This window comes from Tursiops truncatus, chromosome 19 (genome assembly GCF_011762595.2).
Source record: "Tursiops truncatus isolate mTurTru1 chromosome 19, mTurTru1.mat.Y, whole genome shotgun sequence".
Taxonomy (NCBI): domain Eukaryota; kingdom Metazoa; phylum Chordata; class Mammalia; order Artiodactyla; family Delphinidae; genus Tursiops; species Tursiops truncatus.
This window is the reverse complement of record NC_047052.1, coordinates 42,188,814-42,210,482: the sequence shown is the minus strand read 5'-3', so window position 1 is coordinate 42,210,482 and position 21,669 is coordinate 42,188,814. Positions and strand designations below refer to the sequence as shown.

General features: G+C 40.9%; 1 protein-coding gene and 1 pseudogene across 3 annotated transcripts in view; one reads left to right on the top strand and one right to left on the bottom strand.

The window, feature by feature from the left end:
* Nucleotides 1–1,765: 1,765 nt before the first annotated feature.
* On the top strand, nt 1,766–2,108 carry LOC101322989 (large ribosomal subunit protein eL30 pseudogene; annotated as a pseudogene).
* Nucleotides 2,109–7,904: 5,796 nt separating this feature from the next.
* The window catches only part of UBA2 (ubiquitin like modifier activating enzyme 2), a 31,774-nt gene continuing 18,009 nt past the window's right edge, over nt 7,905–21,669 (bottom strand). For all 3 annotated transcript variants that reach the window (XM_019940962.3, XM_073795771.1, XM_033846025.2), the window contains 8 exons: nt 21,194–21,360; nt 19,375–19,468; nt 19,175–19,287; nt 16,623–16,778; nt 14,883–14,979; nt 12,012–12,117; nt 10,308–10,444; nt 7,905–8,765 (listed from right to left, as the gene is read on the bottom strand). In XM_019940962.3, the coding sequence (XP_019796521.1) occupies nt 8,584–8,765; nt 10,308–10,444; nt 12,012–12,117; nt 14,883–14,979; nt 16,623–16,778; nt 19,175–19,287; nt 19,375–19,468; nt 21,194–21,360 (1,052 nt within the window). In that variant the 3' untranslated portion in view covers nt 7,905–8,583. The remainder of the gene's footprint in view (nt 8,766–10,307; nt 10,445–12,011; nt 12,118–14,882; nt 14,980–16,622; nt 16,779–19,174; nt 19,288–19,374; nt 19,469–21,193; nt 21,361–21,669) is intronic.

Here is a 21,669-nt window from a genome sequence, read left to right as displayed (position 1 = left end):
GGAGCGGCCAGCTGTGGCGCCGCGGGGCGGGGCGGGGCGGGGTGGGGGGGGCCCGTGGGCCCGGGCTTCGTTGTGCGCCCCGACCGTCGGGCCTCTGTAAAGATCCCGTATCCCCGCGGGCTGAGCTGGAGGCGGCTCCCCCAGTCCCGGCCAGAGAAATATGAGCAGTTGACAAACGTTTCCCACATCCTCCCCCATCTTACTTCCCAGCGTCGCCACGGTTTCAGGCGCTGGGCCGGACAAGTTCGGCCTTGGGCAGAAGCGCTGCACCCATCCGCCCCAGGACACTGGAGACCACTGCGCGTCTCCAGCAGATGCGACCCCAGGATCTAGCGTGACACCGAGATCCTAGCGTGTCCCAGGGCCATGTGGCTGCGCACTGGTTTCGGGTGCCCCCACCTGCCTGGTGGGGAAGGCGCCTTGTACTAGGAGCTGGGGCTGGACGGAGACTGGTCCCCAAGGCTGGTCGCCGTTCACAAGCGCCCAAGGCCAGGCAAGGCCGGAAATAGGCCTCGGGCTAAGCCAGGGGGCGGGGAAGCCTCAGTTGTGACCCACGGGCAGTCATCAAGAGATGTGAGGACTCCTCCTTTTTCCAGCACCTGCCCACAGGGGCTTGGGTGAGGTGCCAGTCCTGGGACGGGATAGGGCCTTGTGGCCACATGGTGGGGGAGGGGAACGAGAGGTGACTTGGGCTTTGTCCCCAAAATACAAGCTACAAAGCCCTTGTCATACATTTCAAACAGCTTGTAGGAAAGAAAAGCAAACCATTATGTCAGGGCCTGTGGATCCAGGAAAACAACCTTGAGTGGAAGAGTTCTCATTTCCAGGCACCTCCCTCCTCAGAGAATTCCAGGAAGGCACCCACAGTGTCTCAGGGAACAGGAAGCCTGGATGGGGAATGGTCCCGGTGAAGACTGACCAGGGCTCTGGCCTCAACATTGCTGAGGAGCTCACTGTGGCACATTCTCAGCTGTCAGGGGAGTAGTGTCCGACCCAACTACTCCTCCCCCCTTCCACCTCTCAGAGCTGGAAGAATTCCAACCCCTACAACCCAGGCTGGGGGGTGGGGAGGCACAGGTAGGGGCAAGTGGTTTGGAGGGAGCAAATATCCGGAGGAGCCATCTGGTGAAAAATGATCTTCCACTCTGAGAAAGGAAAATACATGAAATCAACAGCAAGGTATTATATTTCTCTGATCACATTATCTACCATTTGTAAATGGAGATATTGGCAAGACTGTGGTGTATATTTGTGTATATTTTACTGGTTATGAGTGTAAGTTGGTACATCCTGTCAGAAAGCACAGTTTGGTGTTATTAACATCCTCACAAACAAACAAAAACACTCTTGAAAGCAGTCATGTTCCAAGTATCTATTCTAGGCAAGTAATCCCAATGCAGACAACAGTGTACCCACAAAAGTGTTTATCACCTTACTTATGTAATCTAAACAGTCCTACCTAGGATCTCCAGCCTTCTGACAAGGAGCTCAGAGGGAGCTCTCTGCCCTCAAAGGTACTTCTTAAATAACTGTTCCATCCTTTCCTGACCACTTGAGCTTTCAAGACTTAAATAATATACTGGAGTCCAGGGTCAGCTAAAGGACATTACTTACTCTAACAGTACATAGATAGACAGATAGATAGATAGATAGATAGATAGGATAACAACCACCCACAAACAGGAAGAGAAACAGCCTAAAATATGTTTGCTTTCTCTCTGGCAATCTTGGCAGCTGGGGGTCGTCCCACACCTAAGACAGGAAGATGGTGGCAGCAAAGATGAAAAAGTTGCCAGAGTCCATCAACTCTAGGCTCCTAATCACCATGAAAAGTGGAAAGTACGGCTGAGGTACAAGCCAACTCCGAAAATGATCAGACAAGGCAGGGCAAAACCAGTCATCCTCCACTGAAATGGAAAACTGGTGTCCATCACCACAGTGGCAATAATATTGAATTGGGCAAAACGGATAGAAAATACTAGAGAGTTCGCACACTGGCTATCATTGATCTAGGTGATTCTGATATAGTTAGAAGCATGCCAAAACAGACTGGTGAAAAGCATGCAAAATTATTCTTTAATAAAATTGGCCAGAACTCGTTTAAATAAACAAATAAATAAAATATTCGCTGTTCGGGACTTCCCTGGTGGTGCAGTGGTTAAGAATCCGCCTGCCAATGCAGGGGACACAGGTTCGAGCCCTGGTCTGGGAAGATCCCACATGCCGCGGAGCAACTAAGCCCGTGCACCACAACTACTGAGCCTGTGCCCTAAAGCCCACGAGCCACAACTACTGAAGTCCGCGTGCCTAGAGCCTGTGCTCCACAAGAGAAGCCACCGCAATGAGAAGCCCACACACCACAACAAAGAGTAGCCCCTGCTCACCACAACTAGAGAAAGGCCACGCAGCAAAGACCCAACGCAGCCAAAAACAAATAAATAAAATAAAAAAATATTCGCTGTTCCAACATTAGAATAAAGTACTTCCATGAAGTGGGAAATTCATTAAGCAGTTATTTATAAATACCTTTAAAATATTTAATGATGTGGGGAATCCTACCATCATGCCATTAAGTGGATACAAAGTAGGATTCAAAAGCACATGTTCTTATCTATACGTTACCTGAATGTGTCCCAGACCCCATCTCCTTTTGTATCCTCAATAAAGGGTGGGTTTTGATCTCAGTTCGCTGGCTTTCTGCCTGAGAAGCACAATGGGGTGCTCTCTGGCCTTTTTCTTCCTGAGTCCAGGGGTGTGCGTAAAAGATGAACAACCAGCGCTCTGGGGGAGATTTGTACAAATCAGGAGCCCTGATTTGTACAAATGGTCAATTCTAAACTACCAACATGATGTCACTGAACAGACTTGGGAAGAAATGGGTATAATCAGCTCTCGAAAGCTAGTATGAGCTGGCTCCAATGACCACTGCCTGGGTCCCACTGTTGGAGAAAGAAGTTTCACAACAGAACTGCTGGGTCTCTAGTTCTATCATTCTTTCAACCAGAATCTTCTTTGTCTAGACAAACGGACCAATACTCGGGAGGCTAGAACAGGACATGTTCAATCTAGTCTCACACCAAACCCTGAACCACCATCTTTTCCTTCTAAGGCCCCAGATGCTGATCCTACCCAGACTCTGTCTACACTAATGGTGATTTTTTTTTTTTTAAGAGAGCCCATTGTCTCACCTTGTAATGAGACCCCCTTATCTGTCTGTAGTGTCCATATTTTCTGGACCCCAATTATGGACAAAATTCAGTGGTTTTCCCACAGTCTTGGGACACACTCAAATGTCAATCAAATATGGACTAAGTAACTTGGGTTATGAGGGAAGGGGGATGGCATGCAGTCAAACACCATATGGAAGAATCGCTGGGATCCACATTTCTTTCCCTCCCCTCAGCTTACAGCAGTATTTACTTTTATAAAATAATTTTTCCTGGGGAAAGCAGAAGTAATCTTTCACCTAAAGCACACTCGTACCTCTCCCAGCTCAGCACCTAGGGGCCAGTCCTCCCATTAACACACAGCACCAGACCCAAGGTGCATGTTCTGCCTAATCCACTGGGAGTTGTGCCCAAAGGGATTTTTTTCATCCCCTTTTCTGAGGCCCAGTTCTTTCTACCAGATTGAGTCCACCAGCTTCCCCTGGTCCTAGTTCATCCCTTAGGCCTCTCTGGGGGCACAGAAGTTTCAGAGCATTGACCACTAAAGCCATAGATGGTTGGTTCCCCAATCTAAGAATTAGGGTTAGGATCTGACAATTACAGATTGCTTCCTCCATCAGGGAGCAAGTGGCCATCATGGGAGGACCTTCACTTTCCTGCCCTGAAACCTTATTCTGCACTCAGGAATGGGAATTTATGCACAAACTTTACATGGCAAAGACCCCAGCCAGTCTGCATCTCCATGGGGAGGAGCTATTTGGGGATGACCAAATTCCTACAGCCTTTGGAATCACATTTTTGAGAATGAGGTTGGTGTTCATGACTTTCAGTGCTGCTGGAAGCTGCCACTGGGACCAACTGGGAAGCTTGGCAACACACAGGCTGCAGGTCCTCAGATTCTCATTGCTACCTATTGCTGCCTTAAGATGAGAAGATTCGTGCACACCAGCCCTTAGTTTCTTACTGCTTTTAAAGATTTCTACAGGCTGGCAAATTTCGCAAGGTTTTCCAAGAGCAGCATAGTGCAGAGTAGGGATGAAATGTTTATAGAATGAGTGAATGATGGTATGTACAATGCTTACATTCTGAGAAAGTAAATTTCAGAAGATTTATAAAGTAAATCTTGAGGACCTTCTTGGAGCACTATACATTCTAGTAAAATTTTTGCTCAGCCTTTCCTTGTGTAGTAAGTCATCATTTGCTGCAAGATTTAAAATTCTTGGAGACTTTCCTGGTGGCGCAGTGGTTAAGAATCCACCTGCCAATGCAAGGGACACGGGTTCGATCCTGCTCCGGGAAGATCCCACATGCCACAGAGCAACTAAGCCCATGCTCTCCAACTACTGAACCTGTGCTCTAGAGCCTTCGAGCCACAACTACTGAGCCCACATGCCACAACTACTGAAGCCCGCACGCCTAGAGCCCGTGCTCCGCAACAAGAGAAGCCACCGCAATGAGAAGCCCACGCACTGCAACGAAGAGTAGCCCCCACTCGCCGCAACTAGAGAAAGCCCACACACAGCAACAAAGACCCAACGCAGCCAAAAATAATAAATAAATTTATTAAAAAATAAGATAAACTTCTTAAAACTGTTATAGGGAATTCCCTGGCGGTCCAGTGGTTAGGACTCTGTGCTTTCACTGCCGGGGCCGGGTTCCATCCCTGTTTGGGGAACAAAGATCCCTCATTCTGCTTGGCCAAAAAAAATTAAATAAATAAATAAATAAAATGAATATATAAGATATATATATATATATATATATATACATGCAAGCACAAAGCAGCATCAGAGCCCTATAGTTCAACGCAGTTTATTTAGTGAGAGCAGTTCAAAAGGAGTTCCCTGTGTGCAGAATGCAAATGATGTATTCCCAGTATGAAAGTGTCTATAGAAATACTTCACTAAATATGTCTTGCAAAACAATCAAATGGATCCTGGTCCTCAGGAACCCTACTTTAAGATGCAAGGAAATGAGAGATCTTCACGACACCTACAAGCCCCAATGACTAGAAACACGTGCCAACAGTTTTTCTTCCCTAATTTCTTTGGGTTTGTAATAGTTTTTGCTTTCTGTATTACCAGAGGCTTAAATTTGCCCATCGTCCTTGGCCATGGGGCAAGTCCCCTTCAGACATATGTGCCATCAATGGGCCATTTTCAGGAACAGGAACATGCACTATGAACCAAACGTTTTCTGGCCGCTTCTAAGTGGCCCTTTAATCTCCTGGGAACAATTTGGTCCTCTTCTTAGTTCTCCGGAGGCTCAAATGAAGACTTCCTCCTAAGTCTCAGCCTAGCGATACGGACGAGCAAAGCTGATTTCATCAATGCCAACCCAGGAATCGCTGTAACACTTTCTCATTCCATCTGATATTTTTAATAATCTTTATTACCTTTCTGACTTCAATCATAGGATATACTCAATACGAAACTTGAAAAAGAGACAGGCACTAAAGAAAAATACAGAATATGTATCTCCACTTTTACTATGAAAGTTTTCAGAGAAAAGTTAGATGGCAGAGTGAACAACGTATATAGGCTCCATCTATATTCAATGTTAATTTTGCTTTTTTTTCTTCCGGTATTATTTGCTGAGCCATTTAAAAGTTGTAGGTATTTTGAGCTTCATCTCTAATGTCACAATAAGGACAATGGCCTATATAAGAACATTACCATAGCTACGAAAATAATTCCATTATCACCTAACTTATTCCACTTTCAAATTTCTAATTGTCACAAGAATTGTCATTTATTTTGCACTTGAGTTCTAGAATATCACACATTCTATACTTGTCCAATTATTTCCTCTAAATGTTTAATTTGTTCCCGTACCCCTTCTACTTCCTGTCAGTTGGAAGTCTAGATGCTATATATGTGTTACTTTTTTCGGGGGGTGCCTAGGTGGTGTTGTGTTCTTTAAATCAACATCTCATCAGTAAGCACATACCAGGTTGTCCCATTAGTGATGCTAGGTTTGATCACTTGATTACAGTGATGACAGATCAGTCCATTGTCAAGACTGAGCTTTTTCCTTTCACGAGTTTTTTTATACAGCAACATTTGAGCACTCTGCAAAGGTTCTGTTCTCAGGAGCCTTTTACTAAAGGTTTTGATATCCACTGATGATCTTTGCCTGATTAGTTATTTCGTTAATGGTTCAGGCTCTATATTAAAACACTGAATCCTTTCATGGTACATGCCAAGTACGTGGAATGATCTTTGGGACAATGAACTCTCTAGGTAAACTTGAGTCGCCAGACTGCTCCCAATGAGGCTGGAAGATGATTTGTCAGACTGTATTTCAGGCTGGAGCTGCCAGGGATACACTATTGTGGAGCCTTGCTTCCAGCCCGCCCACTAAGAAGACCCATGTGGGAAAACCATGAATACAAGGCCAGATCTAAAGTATCTCCACTCTCCAGGGACATGGGAGCAGCTTGAATCTTAGTCTAGTTAAACAAGACACTGCAGTCAGACCTGCTTTGCTGGTAAACCCAGATTTTATAAAAACAAGTAGAAAACGGACAGAAACTGCTGGAAAAGTGGTCACAGAGTTGTTGCAAAGATGACCACCACTGCTCTGCCAAGATAGAAACACACCTCTACAGATCAAACAGGCGTTTAACGCCACATACGTTCAAACGGGAAAGAGAAAACCAAAGAACGTACACAACCTGCCAGAAATACACTGTTGACAATTGTGTCTAAAAAGGCAGGGTGAAGGGTGAGGTTTTAAGGAATGGAGAGACTTTCAAATCTGGAGAGCTCTTCGGAATGCAAAATTTCAAAATGGGAGTTGATCGTCAGGGACCAACCAGTTAACCAAAACTTGCTTCTGAGAGGTGGTATTCCAGAATATCTCATTTTTATCTGTTACACAGCTCTGTAATTTTGACATTTATTTTTCTGGAGGAAAATGAAACCTCCAAAAAAATCTAGAGGCCAAGTGAACCTCACAGGGTCATAGAGTTGTGGGTGGGAACCTAGCCTGCTTGTAGTTGTCGTATCTGAAGAACGGAAGTCGGTTCATCCTGGAGGCGTCAAGCAGCATGCTCCTGCGGGCTGAGTCTTGCTCGCCACGATTTTTCTGAAGGCTTTGATTACATGATGAATTTACAAATGACAGAGACGAGGAGTAAGCTGGATGGCAGAGAAAGAATTACACAAAGTGGAACAATACAGAGAATTATCAACTTGAAATTTGGCTGACTGTGGCCCAAAATACCAAAGGCAGAGAGGTACAGAACTGGGCAAACAGCTTCATGGGTTTCTGTTACCCAAAAACTCCAGGCACATCTGTGTGACAGCGGCCTAAAGGCCAAGGCCTTCCGAGGTCCGAGACAGAGATGTGAGTACTGCCCCTTCAGCACTGGTGTGGTCACATCTGCTGGCCAGAGTTGGGTCCTGAATGGTACAATGCAAGAAGGGATTTGGATGACCTGGGGACAACCCAGAGTGGAGGAAAGGCTTTCCCCGTGGAGTCTCAAATCGAAGGCTCCAAGTTACTGGGGCCAAGCAAAGATCACTTAAACGTTCTCAACAGAAGGCCAACTGTTTACAATCCGAATGGCATTAAAAGCTTTCTTTCAGAACATACTCACCTGTGGTAAACAGCAGAGGTCTTGTAACCTCCACGTCCGTTTCTGAGTTAATTTTCTAAAAGCAAAGAATATAGCATGCCTGCAGCAAATACAACGTATAAACCCGGCAGAAATGTGAACTGTGCAGGCATGTATAACAAGTATGCAGATGCCATTTATTTGGTCCATAAGTACAGTATAGTCGTATTTGAGTTTTACAAAACATCAAATATAAATAACCTGAAACTGGAACAATACACAAAATTGGCTTCTTACACAGACATACCAGGCAGTACAAGCTGAAAACTTGAGTAAATTAACAACTGTTTTACATTAATATACATAGTGCCAGTTAACATTTAAAAACAAGTTTCAATGCATAGCACTCGATACTTCTTTGAATCTGTTTCAGTCAATTAAGAGTATGAAAATGGTTAGATCTAGGCTAAAAATAATTCTTCTTCTAACCAAAAATAAAGGCATAATATTTATAACCAGGTATCAACTTTACTAAACCACAATATTGTAAAACTGTTAAATGATACCTAAGGGTATTTACATTAAAAAGGCAACATGCATTGTGTTGTTCCATCTCATGACTGGTTATGCACACACTTTGTTCAAAGGGTTTTAAAACTATATTCCTACTTTCAATACAGCATACTGCAATGTTTCTAATAGTTCTAGCAAAATGAATGCTTTCAAAGGGAGCAGAATCATCTTCAAGTCACTGGTGCCAATTTTTTCCCTTTGGAACAAAGGACATAACAAATAACCTGGTTCTGCCCAGAAGGCCTACTGCAGTGAGAGGGTTCTGTTCAGAGGCATTTCCGTTCAATCTAATGCTATAACATCATCAAGCTCCTCTGTCTGCTCTGTGCGTGACTTTTTCGCACTGACATTCTCTTTCTCATCTAATTTCCTCTTGCGACTTCTTTCTTCTTCACTGATGTCGGCATTATTTGAGGGACCTTCTTCATCCGAATCAACTATGAGCACATCATCTTGCTCTTGTGCTTATTTCAGAAAAAAAGGGAAAAAATGGTTAAAAGTGGGGGGTTACTAGCAGATCACTAAAATTTTACGTATGTGAAAAACTAACTCTTCTAATACACACCAAACTTTAGAATGGCTACCCTTAGGACCTTGGCTTTACACATTACATATTTCCGTAGTGTTTTAATGTTTTCTGTTACAAGCACCTCTTTCTTTTTTAATCAAAACAAAAATTTTAACAAGCATTATATAATTCAAAGGAATTGTTACAGTTCCTTGTTTCTACTTCTCCAACAGAAAAGAGGAGGGTGAATATCCTAATATTCGCAGCAGTGGTAGTAATAAACAACAGCATATACATAGCACTTACAACGTGCCAGGAACTGTTCTGAGCACTTCACATATACAACTCATTTAATCATCACAACCACCGTATAAAGAAAATAACATTATTATCCATTTTCCAGAAAAGGAAACTGAGGCAGAGGCTTGCCCACGGTCACACAGTAGCAGAGGATGAGGTCAGGATTCAAACCTGCAGAGTGGGGCTCTACAGTGTATGCTCTTAACCCTACACTACGGTTGGTTTTGTGTCACCCATCTCCCACCACTGCACTAAATCAAAGGCAGAACACCTACCTTACTCATTGCTAGAGCCTCCAAAACCTATCCACAGCAGTGCATCAATAAATGCACATTCTGAATTATGATTTTTGAAAAACTACCAGTCCTTTCCTTAAAGGAGGATGATGAACCTTTCTATTTTCAGAGGGGGGAAAAGGTCATGAACCCATGGCCCACACACTCTGGACTACCTCAAAGTCCATCTTTACAACTCTCAGAGAACATGAAAACCAAGGAACCACCATATTCCAAAGAACACCAAAGACACAGGGTCAAAGAAATGAAAACAAGTGAAAAAGTAGTAACGAGAGACTGTGAGAGTGAGAGTGAGAGTGAGAGTGAGAGTGAGAGTGAGAGTGAGAGAGAGAGAGAGAGAGAGAGAGAGGGAGAGAGAGAGGGAGAGAGAGAGAGAGAGTTGGGGTGGGGTGAGGCAGGTAGTAAACGTTTACATTAGAGCACAGTAAAGCACCAACACTGAACACCCAGGAAAAGAAAGCTTCTGGTGCACTTTACCGAAGTCACACTGGTTCTGAGAAAACTGTGAAATGCTAAAATGTTATACTTACCAAGCATCTGTTCACTCAAAATAGTTAGATGCACTGATTTACTGCCCCTACGAACAGGCATACAAAATCCAAAACTACTACTACTAAGAATGAACCATCTTTCTACACCAGTAAACTGATATTTCCAGTCGTAAAAACAAACGAACAAAAAAATAAAGTGTCTATTTTCCATAAAAATGTTACCCAGTCTTAAATATCTTCATGGTTCATACATTCAAAGCTTCATTAAAACAATGCCAAACCAACACACACCTCTAGTAGTCCTACGGAGTTCTACTTTATGGTCAACATTCATAAAATAATCAGTTTGTTCTAAATAGTCGTGCTTGGTGGGTAAATTAACAACCTGCTGGCCGGGGGGCCATGACTCACCTGTGGATGTGGAAGGCTGAGCTCCATCGTCACTGCCATTGGTTATGCTTTTGGCAGCATCTTCAGCTTGCTTGGGCCCCACTTTTTCTGGGGCATCACCAACAACTTCAAATTCCACATCCTTTCCTAGGTCTTCACTGTAAGAGAACCATGTACTATAACACTGGACCACTGCTATACTACTTACAAAAGCAAAGGCACACCAGACAGAAACTGTCCTCAAAGCTCAAAAAGTGTATACTACGTACACACCAAATATTTGGATTCTGATTTTCAAAGAGTTTTAAAAAAGACTATAACAGATTTTTATGATAATTCAAAACTCTAATTCAAATGGTCAATAACATCGCACTTTCAATTCAGGGAAAGGGTTTTTTAAAAAAATGTTAAGTAACTTTTATTGCTAAAGCAGAAAATGAGTTGAAAACTGTGAGGCCTGATGTAATTCTTAGGCATTATTTCTTCAGCTACTAGGTGAAAAGATTCTATACACTGTACTCTGATCTTGACCAGAGTAATTTAGTGTTTGGGGGTAGAGTTACATGGATTCTCGGTTTTCTCCCCATCTTTACAGGCAGCACCCTGCTTTTGTAATGAGTTCCCAAAAACATGTATAAAAGTTTAATGCATGAAAGTCAAACAAAAGACTTACATGTTATAAGGGGGGTTCTGTTCCCAGAGAGCTAAAAAATATGATAAAAAAAACCCTAATTATGCCTCCTTTTTTAGACACCATGTGATATATTTCCATTTTATTGTACATGTCCTTTCACAACTGAACACAAGCACACCACTAACATCCAACTGGTGTCTAATCGAGGCCAGATATGACTCCCTAGCGATATCTACCTTTCACTCAATTGTCTCATTTTATACTAATAACCCACATTCAGTTTTTCCTGTCATTTTATGCTTTTTATAAACTAAGTATATATATAATACTCTCCAAACAACTACACAAGTTCTAAATGTTTGGATATATAGATAGCAACATTGGCAAAAAACATGTGGATGCAGGTGGCAGCCTTTGCATTTTGTTAGATGCTACCTAAAGTAATGAGTCAGGGTGCAGTTTAAGGGTAGCAACGAGCATGTTACCTCATTCAGCAGATAAACACACCAAAGTGGAGGACCATCTGTATTTAAATTGTGTTACATATGTGCAAATATCCTGTAACGCAAGCACTTTGGATGCTTTTTTATAAAGTGGGCAGGATATAAAATCAAATAAAAAGAAAAAAATACATGACCCAGGAATCTATATAGGATAAATTTTAATGTTCTCTTGTTACTGTTCCAGATCACAATGAAATACCTGTTTTATGGGAGAAATATTTCTTTCTTTCAAATCATCTTTAAAACTAATTAAAATTTTTTATTCTAGTTCAATTATCAAAATGAATGCACCCTTGATTATAACTATTCAAACACCTGAATTTCTACCCTCTCTAGGTCTTTCTGATCAGCCACCACTGATGAGTTAGTTAACCCTTAAACATTTCTCGCTTATCCCTTTTCTTTCTGGATTCTCAGATTTTTCTGTAGGTCAAACCTCAGGGAACTTAGCGGCCAACTTGAGCATATACATGGTGCAGCTTCAAATGAACAATAAAGTTTAAAGGTAAGAAAACATTTTCTCTCCACTTTATCTTAAGTTTGTATATTCAAATAACTTCTTACACTTAAAATATGAATAGTTCCTACCTATGAAGGATGTTGATCAATAAAGTGTAGTCCTGAAGGAAGTCGTCTGCTTGAAGCCGGCTCCCATTTCTAATTCCAAATTCTGATAACTTCTTGTGATTATTAGCTAGAAAATTTGAAAGAAATTTAGATGCTTTAGTTATATGTCCGTGGAGCAGTCACTTTAATTTTTTAAAGGTAAACCCCCTGCTATAAGCTGAACTCTATCTCCCAAAAATTCGTACACTGAAGCTCTAACACCAGTGCCTCACAATGTGGCTATACTTCGAGACAGTGCTTTTTAAAGAGGTGATTAAGTTAAAATGAGGCTGTTGGAGTGGACCCTAATCCAATCTAATTGGTATCCTTAGAAGAAGCCAAGGCGGGAGGCCTCAGGGGAAACCAAACCCATCAACTCCCCCCACCCTCCCAACACTTTGATCTTAAGAGTTCTAGCCTACAGAAATAGGAGAAAATAAATGTTATTTAAGTCCTTGTCTGTGTATTTTGATATGGCAGCCCTAGTAAACTAGTCCACTAAAGTATTACTCACTTAGCTACTCAGCCCTGAAAACTTAACTACCAAAATTACTTCAAGGGAATCGAACTGTGAGAAGTTCTGAGAACCTTCTCCCCTTGAAACCAAATTAATCTGGAATCCTACAGGAGTCAGTGACAACTTTTAGAATTGTTCAAAATATACTCTATTTCTAAAGAGGTTATCCACAGAAATGCCAACAAACTACTTTTAGCAAATTTTACAATTCAGAAGTATGAGGAAACTTTATTTCAATGAATTTTTCAACATAAATTTTCAACATTTCTCAATGGACAGACAGCAGGGTCTCCAAAAACTAATAATTCCAACTTAGTTCTCTCTTCCACATGTCATTTCTGCTTCATTTGAATATCCCCAGCATGCAGCCCACCATGCTTAGCATCTACTAGCACTCAGTAAGCCTTTGCTACATGGATTATAAATACTCCAATGAAGAACAATCTCTCCAACCAAACTTTTGGTGTCACCACCTCCTCCTACCTATTCTAGGGCCATCCTGCCTTAACTATCCTTTCTCTCCTGCATGTTCAAATGCTCCTCTCTCCTGACCTGTAAAAGCACTCAAGTTTCATTTACAAACTGCTTCCTCATTTAGCTGCCAATTTACACTCTCCCCTCACAACACTCAGTCAGCTTTACTGAGTATCTGCTCTGTGTCTACAGACTGTGTATAACCTGTTGACCTATAGCCACCATGCCTGGCACATACTAAGTAAACTGTATTTTAAATTCTACTTATGTTTAAATTTACATAATTTTTTTACATAATCTAATAATCTTTTGCGTTCTTAGTTTTTATTTCTTATTTTACCTTTTTAGTCTCCCTGGAATGTCTCTGGAAAATAGTTTCTATCCAGACTTCCATCTCCAAGCCCTTTCACACTCACTAAAACTCCTCAGCCCAACATGTTCAAAAGGGAACCCAGTCACTGAGCATTCTATCCTGGTGAATTAGCATCACCTCTGAAGCCAGAGTCTTGGCAACAGTTCTGTCCAAGCCTAACAATGTTACTCTTCTTCACCTGTGCTCTAAATTCTGCCTCTGCAAATCTCAAATCTGCCATTTGCTTCTGCCTTAGTAAAAATCCCTCACTTCCCTCCATTTTTTTCTGACTCCCTGCCTCTACTCTTACATCCTTATCTCACCCCCCTGCAGATTATGTATTACTTCCCTGCTTAAACCCTGGTGGGAGCAGGATACTGGGGGAGGAGGAAGAGAAACAGACATTACACATATGACACAGTGAATCCTCCAGCTGCACAGTCACTGCCAACCCCCACAGCACCCCACCTTCCAGTGAAACAAAATACCTGGCCATTTCTAAAGCTTTTACATTGCTTCATAAGTTTATGCCTTTGTAGATGCTGTTCATTCTGCCCAAATGCAGACTCTCCCCCCTCAGCTCTTCTTCAAGAACTGGCCCATGAGTCCTCTTTCTCCTGGGACACCCCACCCCCTCCCCGACACTCCTTTTACAAAGCTTCAATTCAAACTTTGTACACTTTCTCTCTATAGTATTTCCTAGACGGCACTAAATCTACTTGTTGATAACCCCTCCTCTCCTTCTAGGCTGTAAGCACTTCAAGCCAGGGACAATTATCTTATTCATCTTTGAATTACGAATATCTATGACTATGCCTGCAATACAGAAGGACTCCAAACATATTTGAATAAATGCTCTCTCACCCTCAGTAGCACAAGTATTTTGTGGAAAAGGACCACATTTAAGCCACTGAGATTCTTGACCAGTTTCCATTTTTAAGGTCCTAGCCTTTAAAAGAGACAGATGGCTAGAATGGGGCTTAAATATTCAACTAGACTCTTAAAACAGATTATGACCCAGCCAAAACGCAACCTCCAATTACTCATGACCTAATATCTCCAAATTTCTTAACAAGGAGCTATAGCCAAAAAGAATCCTGACACTCCCCGTCAGGACAAATGAGGTGTGGGAACTTCTAAGTCCAATCAGATTGACCAGTGTGGTCTGAAGGAGGCATAACCACAACACAATTCTCACTTGGAAAGCTTAAACAGAAACTAATGCATTACACCTTATATAACAAATACATTAACAAAAGGGATGAACTGCTTAAACTTCCGAAAAGGAAAGCCAAGAAAACCAAAACTGGGCACTGATTTCAGCAATACTCTCTGCTCTATATCACGAGCAGGCTATCAAGGCTTCCCCACTCTTGGACAAACATCACCCCTGTCAGCTGAGGTACTGAGTACCATATGTAGTGAACGGATAAACTAACATGCACTCCTTCACACAGGCAGTCTGCATCCAAATGAGGGGGAGTGAACACAGGCCATGTATAATAAATACCTTCTGTCTCTCCCTCTTCTGAAGATATTAGGATTGTTCCTTTTCCATCTTCAATTTGGACATCTGGTGCTACCATAGCAAATTTTTCTTTCACTATCTATAAGGAAAAAAAAGATTCAAAATATTAACATATGGAATTAAAGACCATAAAAAGCCTAGACTTTTTTTTTCATAAAGGCTCTTAACTTTGCCCTTCCATTGGAAATGAGCCAAGTTGCTCTTCAAGGTACCTTAGGGCAAGCAGGAAAGCAATGGGAACGTACCCAATTATCTCATGCCCATGTTCCACCCCCATGTTTGACCACTGATAAAGATCAGGTAAAACTTCCTCCAGATGGGGACTGAGAACTCCTTGGCTGGCTCTTGGTATTTTGTCGTTCCCAGCAGATTAGGTACTAAGCTAGACACTTGACATATTTTATCTTAGTCTCTATTCCAAACCCGTACTGACAGATGTTTTATAGGTGAAATATTTCTCATCAATCTGATTCTCAGATAAACAGTCTTCCCCTTCCCAAGTTCCATCTCTAAATTCAGAGACGGATCAGGAGTGATAATACTATTAAATTCTACCTGATCCTATAAAACAAACAAATAAACAGAAAAACCAAACAATGGAGGAACTCTCTAAAGGTCCAATAGTGGAATTACCTTTAGTTCAAGAATGAGTAGATACCAACTATAATCGTTTCTTTCCTAAGAAGGAAGATGGGGCAACCACCCTCCAGTATATCAAGTCCTGCTGCTTCCCCATCCAAAACATAAGCTCAAATCAACCCGCCCTCTGTAACCATTTCTGGGAGAAAGGCCATTCATTCTCAAGCAGCCATTAGGGCCACGAAGGTCTACTCCCCCATGTCAGGAGATATATAAATATGTAGCACCATGATGGACATAATCAGAGGAACTATCTGAAACGATCCGCAAAGTGTGAAGTGGAACCCATTCAGGCCATTTTTTTTTTTTTTTGCGGTATGCGGACCTCTCACTGTTGTGGCTTCTCCCTTTGTGGAGCACAGGCTCTGGACGCACAGGCTCAGTGGCCATGGCTCACGGGCCCAGCCGCCCCGCGGCATGTGGGATCTTCCCGGACTGGGGCACGAACCCGTGTCCCCTGCATCAGCAGGCGGACTCTCAACCACTGCGCCACCAGGGAAGCCCCAGGCCATTTTTTAAATCTTTCCTAATTTAAAAAAAACTAGGAGGAACTGAAGGACCAAGCTATAGAACCAGACCATATCCTAACCCTCCATTTCTCACTCCAGAGCTCTACAGGTGAATCCAAGTGTGCAAACGATGCACCTTCTCAGGGACTAACTTAACATACCAGAATCAGGACCGTCACTAGATCACGTAAGGATACCTCCTATCTGCCAAGAAAATACAGAATTTACACACTGCCTGAGAAACAAAGAACTTGCTTACTAAGATACTGTCCACCAATGTACCACCTGTGCTCCATATTCTAGCCAAAAACACCTATTCCCTTCTGGGATGTGAAGCACATATTCTGGAACCACAGACAGGAAAGACAACAGGACCCAGATGGTAAAACAACCCAGGATACCAGAGCAACACACCTCAGTAATTAGGGTAATTATCTGGCTTTTAGTTTGTTATCACAGTAACACTGTAAAAGGCAAAAGGGGACTTGTTTTTTCTTATAAAAAGAAAAATGAACAAACTTTCTTATAAAAAGAAAAATGAACAACCAGGAAGAGAACTAGGTCCTGCATTTACCTTATCTTGTAAGGTGAGAACAGTCACTTTATGGACGTTCAGCCGCACAGTCACCTCTGGCTTGCTGGCACATACGTAACAATTAGGGTTGGGAGGATCCAGTGCACAAGGCACAAGGAGCTTCTTTCTTGGGTTTGGTTGTTTATTCAAAAAAATCTTTGGGAAAAAAAAAACACAAGCAAAAATCAGAAATTTGAGTCATAATTCATATATCATACAGTGTTCACTTAAATACTCCCTTCCAGAAGGAAAATCAAGACCTTTTGTTTTTTTTTAAAAAAAGTTTGAGTATGTACTTATTTATTTGTTTATTTATTTATGGCTGTGTTGGGTCTTCATTGCTGCGTGCGGGCTTCCTCTAGTTGTGGCGAGCAGGGCCTACTCTTCATTGTGGTGGCTTCTCTTGTTGCGGAGCATGGGCTCTAGGCATGTGGGCTTCAGCAGTGGTGGAACATGGGCTCAGTAGTTGTGGCTCGCGAGTTCTAGAGCGCAGGCTCAGCAGTTGTAGCACACAGGCTTAGCTGCTCCATGGCATGTGGGATCTTCCCAGACCAGGGCTTGAACCCGCGTTCCCTGCATTGGCAGGCAGATTCTTAACCCATGTGCCACCAGGGAAGTCCCAAAACCTTGTTAAGAGACTGATTTTTCCAACCTTCTTTTTAAATTAGCTACCTTGTAAATAAGGCTGAGCTTACTGAAAAGAAATCTCCGTGTACTGAAGACTCTATATAGGCTATTCTGCAAACTAATTTGGCATGAATAAGGGCCTAACCATACTCGTCTCTGGTACCATCATTAAATCAGTTTTGGGGTTCCTTCCTAGTGGTTATTCTTATCAACTTTAAGCCAACTTCTAACAAGACCAATAAACTAATTTCTCTAATTAATGATAATGCTTTCGTAGATATATGGAACAAATGTGCTGCCTTTTTTTCAAATTTTCAGATGACTATGATATTAACATTTACATAATAAAAGGAAAAATAATGTATGTCTGGCCCTATTACTATTTCCCTAATACGCAAACAAAAAAATAATAAGAACCAAGGGGGGAAAAAAAAAAACTGCACTGAAGTTACAAATGTCAGAACATTGGAAACTGATACACAAATTCTCATCGTGCAATTACCATGTAGTATGGTATCTGCTAAGATGAATTAACTCTAAAGAAGAACCCCATCAATTCCCCGAAGCTTAAAGAAGTAAATCCCTTGACAGGCATTAAGTGCTAGGAAGAGCCCTACTGTAGCCTCTCCCCACAATAAATACTAGGCATATACATTTGTACTGTCAGGGCTGGAAGCAGGGTACAATGAGAGAACAGACTTATTTGATCTTGATCTTCACTGGGAAGGTAGAAATGAACAGTAATAAAAACAATTGCTAACACTACTAATACTCAGGCTAACACTATTATTAATCTATCCTGGCATTCATTTATAAATGTGAACAAATGAAGCCCGGACATACAGGTATCATTAGCCCAAGAGAAGAAGAGAGATAAGAAAGCAAAGAAATGGAAAGGATGTTACAGAACAAAGTAGACACTTGTTCAGGCTGCTATAAAAAGGTGGAAATCAAAAAATATATAGTTCTTATAAATTAAAAACATGACAACCAAAATAAAAATTTAAATAGAAAACTGAACCTAGATGGCAGGTTCACTGATCATATGAGTCTACATTCCCTCACCCTGAAATTTCACGGAAACAGTAAAAGGTATTTTAAGAGTGCATTAATAATGGCACTGGGTGCCTTCCCTGGTGGCCCAGTGGTTAAGAATCTGCCTGCCAATGCAGGGGACATGGGTTCAAGCCCTGATCCTAGAGCCCGTGCTCCGCAACAAGAGAGAAACCACCGCAATGAGAGGCCCATGCACTGCAATGAGGAGTGACCCCCGCTCGCCGCAACTAGAGAAAGCCCGTGCACACAGCAACGAAGACCCAATGCAGCCATAAATAAATGAATAAATAAAATTTTAAAGACTAAATAAATAAAATTAAACACAAAATCCTCTCTGAAGAAACACACCTTCAACAGGTCCTTAAAGTTATCACAGATATAGTTTTAACAAATACTAATTGTTTTTTTAAAAAATCATGTATCACATAAGCAAACAAAACACTATGAGAGAGATCTAGCAGATGACTGTAAACTCATCCATAAAGATTTCAGACATAAACATGATCAAATATAAGTTTAAAATAAAAAAGAGTGACAAAAAATGACTGAAGAACAGGGGACTATAAAATAACCAAATAGAATTTTAAACCAGAGAACTCTTAGAACTGAAAAACAATTGAGAAAAGTTAATATAAGAACTCACACAATGAGTTCTTCCAAGGAATCAGTAAAACTAGAAATGTTAGAAGCAAACTAGCTTCTGCAAATGTGACAAAAATAAGAGAAGCAAATGTGTTTTCCTTTTTGTTATAATTTCCAGGAAGCTTACTTAAACATGCAACTCACAAGGTAACTTGAATAATTACTTTTCCATTGCTTTAAACCAATTTTATTGTTTTAATTTAAAAATTGCAAATAGAAACACTCACTGTTCTACACTGGTCTATTTTTCCTGATAAAATCTTCAATCCTTCCAATACTATCAACCCAGCAATCACTGCATTAGTAGTAGCGATAGCAGGAATAATGTTCCCTGCCATTGCTGGAAAAAAAAAAAAAAAAAAAAAAAGTTTAGCTGTTAAAAACCTTAGAATTTTACATGATACAACTGAAGTACAAAAAAACTTACATTTGATATCAAATCTGCTCTTCATATTCATACTGAAAATATGCATCCTGAGGTTTGCAGCAGAGGTGACGAAATCCATTGCAGATGGGTCATCCTGCCAATAATTTAAACAATTTAACAAGTCTCCCCACAAATTTACTCATTTGGCCAGTATTTCTTTCAGAACAGCAGTTTCACACATTTATAACAAGTCAACTAGAACAAGAGATGGCCTCTCTGGATGAGAAGGGGGCAGGGGCTCATCATCAGCTCCTGTGATCCAGGAATGTGGTCTTACCAAGAGCCAGCAGGTTCTAGGAATTCACTCCTGCTTAAACAAATGCACTGGAGACTAAGGGTATAGACCAGAATACCAATTCCATTTATTGATTGTGGCAATCCTTCCTTGGGTCCATCAGTCAACAATAAGGTTGTTTGACAAGTACAGACCCCAGGGAACACAAGCTGTTTTGAGAAAGCTATTTCATTGAAGCCTCAGAAACAGCTGAACTACTCCTTTTGGCTTTCCTTCTCCAAACTCCCTTCATGTACTCCACAGACCTATACTGTTTCTTTTCAGATGTGGCAGGACAATAATTTTCCCTTTACAACTTCTGTTCTTCCTGAGCCTATATCCTAGTCTCTCTAGTAAGATTTCAGCAAGGTTTCCGGCTTCGAACTGAGAAGAAACTATCGTAGCCCATAATTCAGAAACACCAAAGTATAAAAGAAAAAGCATTGATAGAACGTGGGTTCTTTACGTACTTATTTAGCTGGCTATGTAACCACAGGCAAATAAACCTCCCTGAGCCAATATTCATTAATCTGTTAAACAGGGAAAATTATATAAACATCTTGTAAGGTTGTGGTGAGGATTAAATATGATTATTTAACACAGTGTCCATCAGGTACTTCCCCAGGCAATTGGCTTATCACACCCATTAGTTTCAGAGTTTACTCACAGAGGCTAACAATTCAGTTCCAAGTTTTGTTATGTAGCCCCTGTGTATAGATGAAAACCTCCCAAACCACTAGTGTAACAGTAACAATGAAAAAAAAATTTTTTTAAGTTACTCCTTATAGCACACAAACCCTAAAGACTAATGTTTACAAGACTCCCCCAATCTAAATTTACCAGCTTTATTTCAGATGACTGATTCAACCCATCTCAAAATTTGCACATAAAGTTACCTTAGTTTTCTTAAACTGATCAAACTTTTCTCCTTACTTTAAAACTCACAGCAAATCTTTACCAATACATGAACATATAAACTTTATCAGATAAATCATTTACAGCCACAGAAAATATTGACTACAATTAAAAATAAGTAAACTCACCAAATTTCAAAATGTAACATTTAACTGCAAAATACTTTTAAATATTGTTTTAACTTGTAAGAAAGACTACATCTCATTTTTCAATTGAGAAGTCTCTCAGACTTTTAAGAGTTAAAAGGCAATTTTATTACTCTCAAGGCCTATGAGCTGCTGTCTCCAAAAAGATATTATGACTTCTATTAACAAATCTCTATTACGAAAGAAGTTCTCTTAAGCCTATTTGCTTAAGTCAGATAAACATTTTACTCCATTAAAGTCACATTTATAAACCATGAACACGTGAGAATCTAAAATGAGGTTTTATGATATTGCCTAAATTCACATATAGAAAATTCATTGTTCAATGTAGTAATTAGAGATGAAAACATCCAAACAAAAATCAACATGTCCTCAAAATCTGGTAGAATAAACAATATCCCCAAATTACTAAGTTCTGGTACAGCTCAAGAACTAAAATATACATTTGATATACAAGTAATTGCCCCACATTTTCAAAACAAACCTTGTCCCATATAAGCTCAGCTCCATCTCCCTTTTCTGCTAAGTGAACTCTCAAAGTCTCAATGCTCTTTGAAAAAAGACGTGCATAGCTCTTCACATCTAGAACTTGCTGGTCTCTCAGACCTAACTGTGGTTCATTTTGTTGATCTGATGCATTGGTTTCTTCTCCTAAAGAAAAGAATATTAGAAATTTCACTATTAACATCATTCCTCTACTCTGTTTAACAATTCAATACCCGACGATAAGAAAATCAAATAATATGAAACAAATTCCATTAAAGTAATTATCACTATGATACACTTATGTGTACAAGAAAATCGCTAATATTGATATGGGAAAGGTGCAAGACTGTCTCAGAACTTCATAAGGAGATTACTAGAGGATTCAAGAATATAATGTAGATAAGATAATAATCACTATGCCCAGAACACAGTTAGCATTCAGAAAGCGGAAGCTATTAGAGCAATAATTGAATT